Source organism: Rattus norvegicus, chromosome 6 (genome assembly GCF_021556685.1).
Source record: "Rattus norvegicus strain SHRSP/BbbUtx chromosome 6, alternate assembly SHRSP_T2T, whole genome shotgun sequence".
Taxonomy (NCBI): Eukaryota; Metazoa; Chordata; class Mammalia; order Rodentia; family Muridae; genus Rattus; species Rattus norvegicus.
The window spans coordinates 123,580,433-123,593,209 of NC_141539.1; the positions used below are offsets into that span (position 1 = coordinate 123,580,433).

At 39.2% G+C, this 12,777-nt stretch overlaps 1 protein-coding gene across 5 annotated transcripts in view; it reads right to left on the bottom strand.

The window, feature by feature from the left end:
- Positions 1–12,777, bottom strand: part of Galc (galactosylceramidase) — a 69,362-nt gene that overhangs the window by 46,338 nt on the left and 10,247 nt on the right. For 4 of the 5 annotated variants that reach the window (XM_087553367.1, XM_087553368.1, XM_087553369.1 and 1 more), the window contains exons 2-5: positions 7,015–7,083; positions 6,772–6,835; positions 4,698–4,811; positions 2,518–2,657 (exon numbers count right to left, since the gene is read on the bottom strand). In XM_087553367.1, coding sequence (XP_087409493.1) covers positions 2,518–2,657; positions 4,698–4,791 — 234 coding nt within the window. In that variant the 5' untranslated portion in view covers positions 4,792–4,811; positions 6,772–6,835; positions 7,015–7,083. Of the gene's footprint in view, positions 1–2,517; positions 2,658–4,697; positions 4,812–6,771; positions 6,836–7,014; positions 7,084–7,887; positions 10,043–12,777 lie in introns of those variants that run through there. The other variant, XM_087553370.1, reaches the window with a different exon arrangement.

The window sequence follows — 12,777 nt, forward strand, 5'->3', positions numbered from 1 at the left end:
CACACAGCAGAAACTCTGGACAAGTTGACTGATAATTTATACTGTGAGTGCATGAAAACTTCAATACAACATCAATCTTAGTCAACGGTGTATTCAAATGCAAATGCTTATGGAGACCCACTATGGCTATGTGTGAGACTTTTGGGGTACAGTTTGAAGTATGTGGCTAGCATCCAACAGTCAAACTCAGTAAAGCTGCAATATAACGTTTTATACCTTTTAACACATTAAAGGACGCTAAGTAACAGTTTAGGACAGAAGGAGGCAGATTTCTAGCAGCCTGCAAAATCTTGTCCATCACTTATATTTTCAAAGTCTAAGAAGAGTGAAAAACAGCTTCAGTATGAAACAGTCACACTGTGAATGTGTATGTATCTTATACTGCCAATGACATAGCAACACCAATTTAATATTTATGCACTAGCTCTTTATTTAAAAAAAAGAGACACTTTGATCTCTGGTTCAGGGCACTAACAGAAAACTCAACAAATTAAGAATAAGTTTTAAAGTAAAAAGGAACCACATTGTTGTTTAAAAACTAGATAAAACCTTTAAAGGAAAGCCAGGCGGTGATGTCACACACCTTTAGTCTCAGCACTTGGGAGACAGAGGCAAGGCCAACCTGGCTAGTTCTAGGACAGTCAACTCCACACACAGAAACCCTGACTTAGAAAACAAACCCCAAAACAAAACAGACAAAACAGAACCAAAACAAACAAACATCAACAACAAAGGCTTCGAAGGAGAATTTGAATTGGATTTTATGAATAAAAAAAAAAATCCTAACCACAGCCAATTAAAATGCAGACTTGTGGAGTCCCGCCCCAATGGCTAGATCTACAAACACTCCCATACACACCCAAGTTCAGACAACATTCCAGTGGACAGAGGAGTAAGATTGCAAGAGCTAGATGCTCAGGAAGTTTGCTTTGAGACTGTGACTCCTAGGAATGTCACAAATGACACCCAGAAAGTCTCCCGACTATGACTGCATAAATGTGAGCTCAACAAGGACAATACCAATAGACATTCGATGTGCAGGGGAAGCATGAGGCCTCAAAGAACTCCAGGCAACTGAGGAAAGCTTTGAGGGGGAGGGGTGGTCTTCCCCAGAGAACAGCACACCAATTGGTTGTCTAAGACCAAATGGTCAGCCCTGAAAACATACATGCAATACATTATATGGACTGAACAGGCTATATGTGGGAATATATATGCATACACACATATGCTTGCAAGAACAATTAGTGGGGAAAAGAGGGGCTGTGAATGTCCAGGAGAGTCAGGAGTGGTATGTGAGAGGACTTGGGGAAAGCCAAGGAAAGAGAGTCACGTGAGATTATATTATAATCTCAAAAGTAAAATTAGAAAAAGAAAACTTTCTAATTAAAAATGTTTTACTGTGAAAAAATTTAAAAGAGGAAAATATTCGTACTGTTCAAAGGCAAGAATAATTTAGATTGACAAAGAAAAGCAATAAGAGGTCAGCTGCAGTTCATTCATAATGTTATCAGACACCAAAATAATAAATCAGTCTCATGACACAAAAGGGTTAGTCAACAAAGAGTCACAGTTCAAGCATTAAGTAGGAGGAAGGACTGAGTCTTTTTTCTTTGTTTCAACTCCATCATAGCAGGTTTAGTTTCGTTTTCTCATGGTAGATATAGGTGCTCAAGTTTCTTTCTACTGAAATAACAAGAACTATTTATACATTCCCTGAAAAGGGCAACATTGGTTTGGGGGGTTGTTTTGTTTTAAACCAAGGATATACACCTTGGGCTTCCTCTCAACCCCATTGACTAGGAATTAAATAAAACCAGTCTCCGAACACATTTTTCTATTTATCAATTTAGAAAGAGTACTTTTTAAAATCTGGTCTGAATTTTGTAACCTAAAGTATTTCCCTGTTTTCCTTCTTAAAACTATAACAAGGGGCTGGAGAGGTGGCTGGGTAGTTAAGAGTACTGACCGCTCGCTCTTGCAGAGATCTTTGGTTCAAGACCCAGTAGCTACAATCGGGTTCACAACTATCTGTAATTCCCAGGTCCGGGAGACATGATGTCCTCCACTGGCCTATGAGGATACTACATGCACATGCTCATAGACATACAAGCAAGCAAAACACCCATATACATAAATAATAATTAAAAATAAAACCTATATCAAGATACCCTGCTATGGTATTATGCAATATATAAAGTGTATTTGCCTATACCTAAAATATGGCTGTAAATTTTTTAAGATTTATTTATTTTATTTATATGAGTACCCCATAGCCATTTTCAGACACACCAGAAGAAGGTGTTGGATCCCACGACAGATGTTTGCAAGCCACCATGTTGCTGCTAGGAAATGAACTCAGGACCTCTAGAAGACCAGTCAGTGCTCTTAACCACTGAGCCATCACTCCAGCCCATAAATCTTTTTAATAAATCAAAATTGAATCAAATTACTTTCTAAAATTATACATACATATACAAAAATAAAATTAAAGTGTGTTAAAAATGTGTTACTAACCCCAATATAATCAATGTCCAGGTCATGATAATGCTTGGCACCCAAAATCCATCTCACAATATAGAAGGCAGTCAGCTGAAGATTTACATAAGGCCAACTGAAGCCTTTGCCCAGCCATCCAGGGAATGACCATGGCAACCCTGCAGGGAGAACAAAGGTGAAAGAGGAGCGTGTGAAACCATGCTGGCACCACTAGGACAAGTGAGAAAACAGTGTACTAGGCAAAGGCCACCACAAGGCTGGCTCAAAGGAAAGACTCTACCACACACAAATGTAAAAATGGTCTCTATTCAGTAAAAACCAAGCGTTCTTACTGACCCTTATAGCTGTGCCCTCTACTTCCAACTGTATATTCCTTTCAAGAAAATGAAATTAAATAAAAAACGACTCCCTCACAGCATTTTCTAACAAAGAAATGCACGTTTTAACATCTCTGTTCTCTATAGGAATGTTCAATATTACACTCCTGTTTTCTGTGGTCAAACAGGGAAACCCTGAAAGGCTTCTTCCAAAACAACCCTAACGTGATAAGTGCAAAATGAAGGTCTCATTCACAAGGATATCATCTTACAAACTAAGGTTAAATTGTCAGGCAACCAAGATCAGCAAAGCTAACTGGACCATTAGGTAAGCACATAAATGCCAAGTCAGGAAAGTGCTGCTGAGGGAGGGAAGTCACCCACGTGCATGACCTTCAGTAACTCTTGCCTGTGACCTTAGGAGAAAGCACCGGAAGGCACTAGTGATAATTCCTACCTCAACTACAATATTTGAAAATTACCAATCTAGTTTGCTGCTAAAAGAACCAAAATCAACCCAGCACAGTATTTTTTTCTAAGCTAATTTCACTACATGAAAAGTGTGACACTGAAACAACAGAACATTTAAAACAATGAGCTGCTCACGGGGGAAGGTGAGTCTGCCATGTGAGCCTTGGCTGGGATGTGGTTTAGCATGCCCAGCGTGTACACTTACATGAGGTCTCACCTTGGAAACGGGACAATGGGGAGCACGCGCTCAAGGGAGTGATGCTCAGACTCTTCCAAACACTTTTGGAATCTCTCATAAAAACCCACTTGGAGAACTACACTCTTCACTGTTCTTTCATTTTGGGAAGCAATACTCTTTGGCTTTAATTATCAAGAGAACTAATTTTCAGTAACAAGGTACTTAAAATAAGCCATAATTTGATTTATCTCAGTCTGAATGTAATCAAAAGAGCAAATTTACTTCAAGTGATAAAAGCCCTATGCTCTGGCTATTTAAAGCACTTCCTGCTGCTAAGAATTGTGAAATGAACACAAGCCAGCTTGAGCAAGTATCCAGTGTGTCCGAAGCTAATAACCTAATATGGGTAGAAACTGGACACCACCGGATTTGTTTAGAATCCTCAGTCTCTGGTGACCTTAACATCAACAAGACTGCCAGACAGTTTTATGTCAACTTAACACAAGCTAGTCATCAAAGAGGAGGAAAGCTCAATCAAGAAAAAGACTCTACAAGGTCGGGCTGTATGTAAGCCTGTAGGGCATTTTCTTAACTAGTGATTGATGGAGAAGAGCCCAACCCATTGTGGGTTGTACCATTCCTGGGCTGGTAGTTCTGAGTTCTATAAAAAGGGAGGCTGAGTAAGCCATGTTGAGCAAGCTAGTAAAGCAGCATTCTTCCATGGCCTTTGTATCAGCTCCTGCCTCCAGGGTCCTGTCCTGACTTCCTTCAATGACAATCAGTGATCCAGAAGTGTACTGCAGAAAAACACACAAACAACAACAACAACAATGCAACTTGCATTGTCTGTCATTGTATTTCATCACAGCAATAGAAACCCTAGGAAAGCAAGGTTTAAAATAACAAGCCAGGCATGATGGGAAGCCTAGCACTTCTGAGACAGCAGGAGAATAAGGTAGAGGTCAGTCTGGGGTAATAGCAAGGTCCAGGATACCTTAGGTCACAAAAGGAGACTCTGTCTCAAAAATCAAACAATCAATCAATCAATCAAGGCATGGATATACAACATGATAAACAGTGACAATGAAATTTCACTCCTGGTATATGCTTCATAGCTGGTAGTACAGAGGTAATATCAAAAAATTAGTGCTTTAATAATAAAAGAGACTTCACACACATGAGTCCAAATTTAAGAGTGAAAGGAAAAGAGAAGGCTAAGCACTTTACCTTACCCATAAGTATAATATTTGGGTTCCTCTTCTTAGCTTCCTTCATTAGCCACCACTCATAGCCTCGGAAATAATTCTCATCTAGCTCATAGTGCATGTGGGAGGGTTCAGTGCCGTCTGAATAGGGAGAGCAAAAGGAAGGACATGACCCAAGGATGTGCTTTCCAGAGCCTCTGAAGAACATACACATATACATATAGTCTCTTTCTCTCTTACACACACACACACACACGCACAGTCTCACACTCACACTCACACACATAGTCTCACACTCACACTCACACAGTCTCACTCTCACACATACACTCACACACACACTTGCATGCAAACACATACTAAAACAATTTTTTAAAGTGGTACTTTTCTTGTACTCTTAAGTCTGGTTCAAAAGTTGTTACAGATGAGAATTTTGTAAGAAGGTGGCTTTGCAAAGTATCTTTTTCATATTTTTATTATCTTAAACACAGTACAGTTCTTAAATAATAAAGCCATAATGTTATTTTCAAAGCAGTACGGAGAGAAATGCTATCACATTTTATTACTGAAAAATCCCAGCACTAAGTTCTGCTGAGTGTTCAATCTTCCTGAGGTTTCCCAACCTCAAGTGCATGCCCCTCTCAACCTTGGCTGTGAATCCCTGTACTCCGAGCCCCAATCCTTATATTCCACAATGTCCTGATACAGCAAGCTCTAAGACAAGGTAAATGTATATGCCTACCACAGTGATATCAAAGTCCTGTGCTAGCACCCATCCAGCAGAGGAAACACCAAGGCCAGAGGTGGGCCTCTGAGGCCAATGTCCTCATGTGCACTCATGGTTCACAGACACCAGTCTTTGCTAAGTGGGGCCTTATGAGGAGGGAGATCCTGCCAGCCCAGTTCTTCTTCAATGTCAGCATGAGAACTCCTGAGAGCTGCCCTAATGTGTCGCTATCTCTAACTCAGCTTCAGCAAATGCACTGCATCAGCCTTAGCTCCTGGTCTAGAAGGCTTTAACATAGGACATTTTTTTTTCTGAGAAAAGCTTCTGTTAGGAGGTTCCAGCTGTTCATCTGACCACAGCCTGACCACAGACGGTTACCTACTCTGCCAACTATGACAACTCCTGCTAACCAAACCACAGATGAAAGATCATTCCCCTTTTCAATAAAGCGTCAAAGTCCTGTCGCTCCCCAGACAAGCCATGGGTCCTGTCATCACCACTGCCATGTCCCTGATAAGGGGCCAAACCTAGTTTATTACACTGGAAGCCAGGGCTTTTGTGCTAAAACTCCAGTAAGAGTACATCTTCAGATGAGACTCGGCATAAAGGCTGCTCTTCTAGAGAGCAAGGGCTCGGCTCCCAGCACCCATTTGATGGTTTAACAATTATCGAAACCTCTCCTGTCAGGAAGTCCAACACTCTCTTCTGGCCTCTGCAGGCACTAAGAATGTACATGGACAATACATTTATATTCATAGCTTAAAAGTAAAACCTTTTTAAAAAATTACCTTGAAATCACTAGCAGGAAGACAAATATACAGAAAATACTCTCAAGTAATATTACTGGACTTGATCTATAAACATAAAATATATCTAATTACTGAGAGAAGTACTTTGAAATTTTGTTATGGTTGTGTCTTTATTTAAATGATGTTTGTTTTTTTAAAGCAATATCTGTGTCTCTAAAGTACATTTGATGTATTTTAAGTACATTTTTAAAGTTAATTACATCTAACATATTCTATGCATAATTAAATTATTCTCATAACTTTTCCATAAAATTCCAAATGTGCATGATTTTTAGAAAACTGGATTTGTTTCTCTAATGACTACATCAACTAAATGAGCAATGCAGAGTCTCAATACTATTTTGGAAATTTTGCATTTAACATGATTCTTAAAAATAAAAATAAGAAAAGCCAGACCGGCAATTTGATGTCACCCAGCACAAAGTATGCAATTCACACCTGAAAAGTGGAAAAGGAGAAAAGTAAAGCTCAGTCTGCTGAAGAGAATGAGGCTATCTTCCTTCTGTCCCATATGTTTAAGTAGAGGTAAAATGTCAGGGAAACCGCTTGTCCCAAATCCCCCTACCTGTTGTTTGTCCATCGCCACCTATTTCCACTTTTAGAATATGCAGAGAGGCACCGAAGTTTGGCTATGGAAAAAGTAACAGTGTTATTAGTGTGATCCGTCATGCAAAACCTCCTAGAGGCCTTGGGCAGTACGGTGGAAGAAGAGCCAAACTTCTATCAGAAAGCTGAGAAATGCCAAGGCTGGACTTCACCATGTACTTTAAAAACACCACAGGCCCATTAGGTGATGATTTTTCCTTACCTTAAATAGATAATCCAGTATTTCAGAACGATAGGGCTCTGGGTAATTTACTAGAAGCCGGGAGGTTGCCTGGGAAAAAAAGTTTTCAAAAATATCAAAACAATTATAATCTTCTGTATTTGTCTATAGTGTACACACACACATGCACGCACACACATACCAGTCTGTGGAAAGTCGTTTGCCATGCTATTGGTCTGTACCCAATCACTGGGTGCACAAGCCTATTGTTTTTCCGAGAGTTAAGAGGTTTTATGATGGTGTAAGAGTTGGTTGAGTGATAAGCCATTAAAACATTGTGATGGTCAGCATTGTCAACCTGACAGGATGGAATATCTATCACTGGGGAGAAAATCTTCTGGGTGTGTCTGTGACTGAGCTTCTAGAGTTAACTGAAGTAGGAAGGCCCACCCTGAATGTGAGTAGAAACATTTCATGGGCTGACACCTCAAAATGTATAAAATCTAAGAAGGCTACTTGAGCACTGGCGATCATCTATGTGCTAACTGCAGCTATGATGTGACCAGCTGCCATGATGAACCAAACCCTCAAACTGGGAGCCTTATATTGTTTTTGGGGTGTCTCATCATATCAACAAGAAAAATAGCTATTATAAACATGATTCTAAATGTATCTTGAAACTGAAATATTCTATCCTAAGAGCACTCATCTGGGGGCTAGGATAAATTAGATGAATCTCAGACAGTTTTACCCATCAATATCTTACAGCCATGTTAAGAGCTATCCTGAGGCAGACATCCCGAGGCCACAGGACAGACTGCCACCTCTGCACACCTCGGCCCACATCCCTGGTCCAAGGGGAAACTGCACAGTGCATTTGGACAGAGGGATATAGGAACAGACAGCCGCTGGTACCTGTGGTTCTGGTCTGCGCCCAGGACTGAATTGATCCAGCCAAACAGCTCCCTGCACCCAAATCCCATGAGGGAGAGAGCTGGAACCTCAGAAGTGTGGACTCCTGAGAAGTCAGAGGAGCATACCCTCTGCCTACAATCCAGACCCAAGAGGGAATCGTATAGTGCCAACTGTGCCCACTGGGTGCAAAGACCTACACAAGCAATCAGGCACAGGACCCTTTGATTCCTGCCCACGCCTAGAGCTGGAAGACAGTCTCCAGGAACGCTGCCACAGCTCAGAGCAGAGCACCTGTTCTTGGAAAAGGATGAAAGAAAACAGGAAAACAGTTCTACAGGAGTGCTGACACAGAGGCCTATAGCAGGGCCAAGTCACTCCCAGAAACAGCAAGACAAGCAAACACCAGAGACAACCCAATGACTAGAGGCAAGCACAGGAACCTAATCAACAGAAACCAAGACTACTTGGCATCAGCAGAGCCCAGTTCTCCCACAGGATATCTGAACACACCAGAAAAGCAAGATTTAGATTTGAAATCACATTGTTTGATAATAATGGAGGACTTAAATAAAGAAAGACATAAAGAACACCCTTAGAGAAATGCAGGAAAGCACAAGTAAACAAGTAGAAGCCATTAGAGAGGAAACACAAAAATCACTGAAAGAATTATAGGAAAGCACAATCAAACAGGTGACAGAATTGAAAATGGAAATAGAAACAATAAAGAAAGCACAAAGGGAGACAACCCTGGATATAGAAAACCAAAGGAAGATACAAGGAGCCATAGACACAAGCATCACCAACAGAATACAAGAGATAGAAGAGAGAATCTCAGGGGCAGAAGATACCATAGAAAACATTGACACAACTGTCAAAGATAATGAAAAATGCAAAAAGCTTCTAGCCCAAAACATACGGGAAATCCAGGACACAATGAGAAGTTCAAACCTAAGGATAATAGGTATAAAAGAAAGTGAAGACTCCCAACTTAAGGGGCCAGTAAATATATTCAACAAAATTATAGAAGAAAACTTCCCTAACCTAAAGAAAGAGATTCCATAAACATACAAGAAGCCTACAGAACTCCAAATATATTGGACCAGAAGAGAAATTCCTCCCATCACATAATAGTTAAAACAGCAAATGCACAAAACAAAGAACGAATATTAAAAGCAGTAAGGGGAAAAGGTCAAGTGACACATAAAGGCAGATCTATCAGAATTACACCAGACTTCTCACCAGAGACTATGAAAGCCAGAAGATCCTGGACAGATGTCACACAGACCCTAAGAGAACACAAATGCGAGCCCAAGTTACTGTATCTAGCAAAACTTTCCATTAACATAGATGGAGAAACCAAGATATTTCATAACAAAACCAAATTTATGTAATATCTTTCTACAAATACAGCCCTACAAAGTATAATAGATGGAAAACTCCAACACAAGGAGAGAAACTACACCGTACAGAAAGCAAGAATATAATTTCCTTGCAATGAAACCAAAAAAGAGACAAACAAACATAATTCCACCTCTAACAACGAAAATAACAGGAAGCAACAATCACTATTCCTTAATATATCTCAATATCAATGGACTCAATTCCCCAGTAAAAAGACATAGACTAACAGACTGGATACATAAAGAGGACCCAGCATTTTGCTTCATTCAGGAAACATACCTCAGACACAAAGACAAACACTACCTCAGAGTAAATGCCTGGGAAACAATTTTCCAAGCAAATGGCCTGAAGAAACAAGCTGGAGTTGCAATTCTAATATCAAATAAAATTGACTTTCAACCAAGAGTCATTAAAAAAGATAAGGAAGGACACTTCATATTCATCAAAGGAAAAATCCACCAAGATGAATTCTCAATCTTAAATATCTATGCTCCAAATGCAAGGGCACCTAATTCATAAAAGAAACCTTACTAAAGCTCAAAGCACACATTGCACCTCACATGATAATAGTAGGAGATTTCAACACCCCACTCTCATCACTGGATAGATCATGGAAACAGAAATTTAACAGACAGAGAAACTGACAGAAGTTATGAATCAATAGGATTTAACAGTTATTTATAGAACATTCCATCCTAAAACAAAAGGATATACCTTCTTCTCAGCACCTCATGGAACCTTATACAAAATTGACCATATAATTGGTCACAAAACAGGCCTCAACAGATACAGGAAGATAGAAATAATCCCATGCATTATTATTATGATGCATCCTATCAGATCACCACACACTAAGACTGGTCTTCAATAACAACAATAATGACAGAAAGTCCACATATACAAGGAAGTTGAACAGCTCTACTCAATGACAACTTGGTCAAGGAAGAAATAAAGAAATTAAAGACTTCTTAGAATTTAATGAAAATGAAGATACAACATTCCCAAACTTATGGGACACAATGAAAGCAGTACTAAGAGGAAAACTCATAGCTCTGAGTGCCTGCAAAAAGAAACAGGGGAGGGCATATGTCAGAAGCTTGACAGCATACCTTAAAGCTCTAGAACAAAAAGAAATAAATAAACCCAAAAGTAGAAGGCAGGAAATAATCAAATTCAGAGCTGAAATCAACCAAGTAGAAAAAAAAGGACTATTCAAAGAATCAAAAAAGCAGGAGCTGGTTCTTTGAGAAAATCAACAAGATAGATAAACCCTTAGCCAGAATAACCAGAGGTCACAAAGAGTGTATCCAAATTAACAAAATCAGAAATGAAAAGGGAACATAACAGAATCTGAAGAAATTTAAAAAACATCAGCTCCTACTACAAAAGCCTATATTCAACAAAATTGGAAAATCTGGAGGAAATGGACAATTTTCTAGACAGACACCAGGTACCAAAGTTAAATCAGGAACAAATAAATCATCTCAAGAACCCCATAACTCCTAAAGAAATAGAGGCAGTTATTAAAAGTCTCCCAACCAAAAAGAGCCCATGTCCAGATGGGTTCAGTACAGAATTCTATCACACCTTCGTAGAAGACCAATACTGTCCAAACTATTCCACAAAATTGAAACAGACGGAGCGCTACCGAATTCCATCTATGAAGCCACAATTAATCTTATACCAAAACCACACAAAGACACAACAAAGAAAGAGAACTTCAGACCAATTTCCCTAATGAAGATTGACGCAAAAATATTCAATAAAATTCTTGCAAATCGAATCCAAGAACACATCAAAATGATCATCCATCATGATCAAGTAGGCTTCATATGCAGGGATAGTTTAATATATGAAAATCCATCAATGTAATCCACTATATAAACAAACTCAAAGATAAGAACCACATGGTCATTTCATTAGATGCTGAGAAAGCATTTGACAAAATTCAACACCCCTTCATGATAAAAGTCCTGGAAAGAATAGGAATTCAAGGCCCATACCTAAACATAGTAAAAGCCATATACAGCAAACCAGTAGCTAACATCAAACTAAATGGAGAAAAACTTGAAGCAATCCCACTAAAATCAGGGACTAGACAAGGCTGCCCACTCTCTCCCTACTTATTCAATGTAGTACTGGAAGTCCTAGCCAGAGCAATCAGACAGTGAAACGAGGTCAAAGGGATACAAATTGGAAGGGAAGAAATCAAAATATCACTATTTGCAGATGATATGATAGTGTACTTAAGCGACCCCAAAAGTTCCACCAGAGAACTACTTAACCTGACAAACAACTTCAGCAAAGTGTCAGTATAAAATTAACTCAAACAAATCAGTTGCCTTCCTCTACTCAAAGGATAAACAGGCTGAGAAAGAAATTAAGGAAATGACACCCTTCACAATAGTCCCAAATTACATAAAATATCGTGGTGTGACTTTAACCAAGCAAGTGAAAGATCTGTATGACAAGAACTTCAAATCTCTGAAGAAAGAAATTGAGGAAGATCTCAGAAGATGGAAAGATCTTCCATGCTCATGGATTGGCAGGATTAATATAGTAAAGACAGCCATTTTGCCAAAAGCAATCTACAGATTCAATGCAATCCCCATCAAAATTCCTACTCAATTCTTTATAGAGATAGAAAGAGCAATTTGCAAATTTGTCATTTGGAATAACAAAAAACCTAGGATAGTGAAAACTATACTCAACAATAAAAGAACTTCTAGCAATAGTCATAAAAACTGTATGGTATTGGTACAGAGACGGGCAGGTAGATCAGTGGAACAGAATTGACAACCCAGAAATGAACCCACACACCTATAGTCACTTGACCTTTGACAAAGGAGCTAAAACCATCCAGTGGAAGAAAGATAGCATTTTCAACAAATGCTATTGGTTCAACTGGAGGTCAGCATGTAGAAGAATGCAAATCGATCCATTCTTATCACGATATACAAAGCTTAAGTACAAGTGGATCAAGGACCTCCACATCAAACCAGATATACTCAAACTAATAGAAGAAAAAGTGGGAAAGAGTCTGGAACACATGGGCACTGGGGAAAATTTCCTGAAAAAACACCAATGACTTATGCTCTAAGATCAAGAATCGACAAATGGGACCTCAAAAAACTGCAAAGCTTTTGTATAGCAAAAGACAGTGTCATTAGGACAAAACAGCAACCAACAGATTGGGAAAAGATCTTTACCAGTCCTACATCTGATAGAGGGCTAATATCCAAAATATACAAAGAAGTCAAGAAGTTAGATTCCAAAGAGCCAAATCACCCTATTAAAAAATGGGTTACAGAGCTAAACAAAGAATTCTCAGCTGAGGATTATCAAATGGCCAAAAAGCACCTAAAGAAATGTTCAACATCCTTAGTCATCAGGGAAATGCAAATCAAAACAACCTTGAGATTCCACCTCACACCAGTGAGAATGGCTAAGATAAAAAACTCAGGTGACAGCAGATGCTGTCGAGGATGT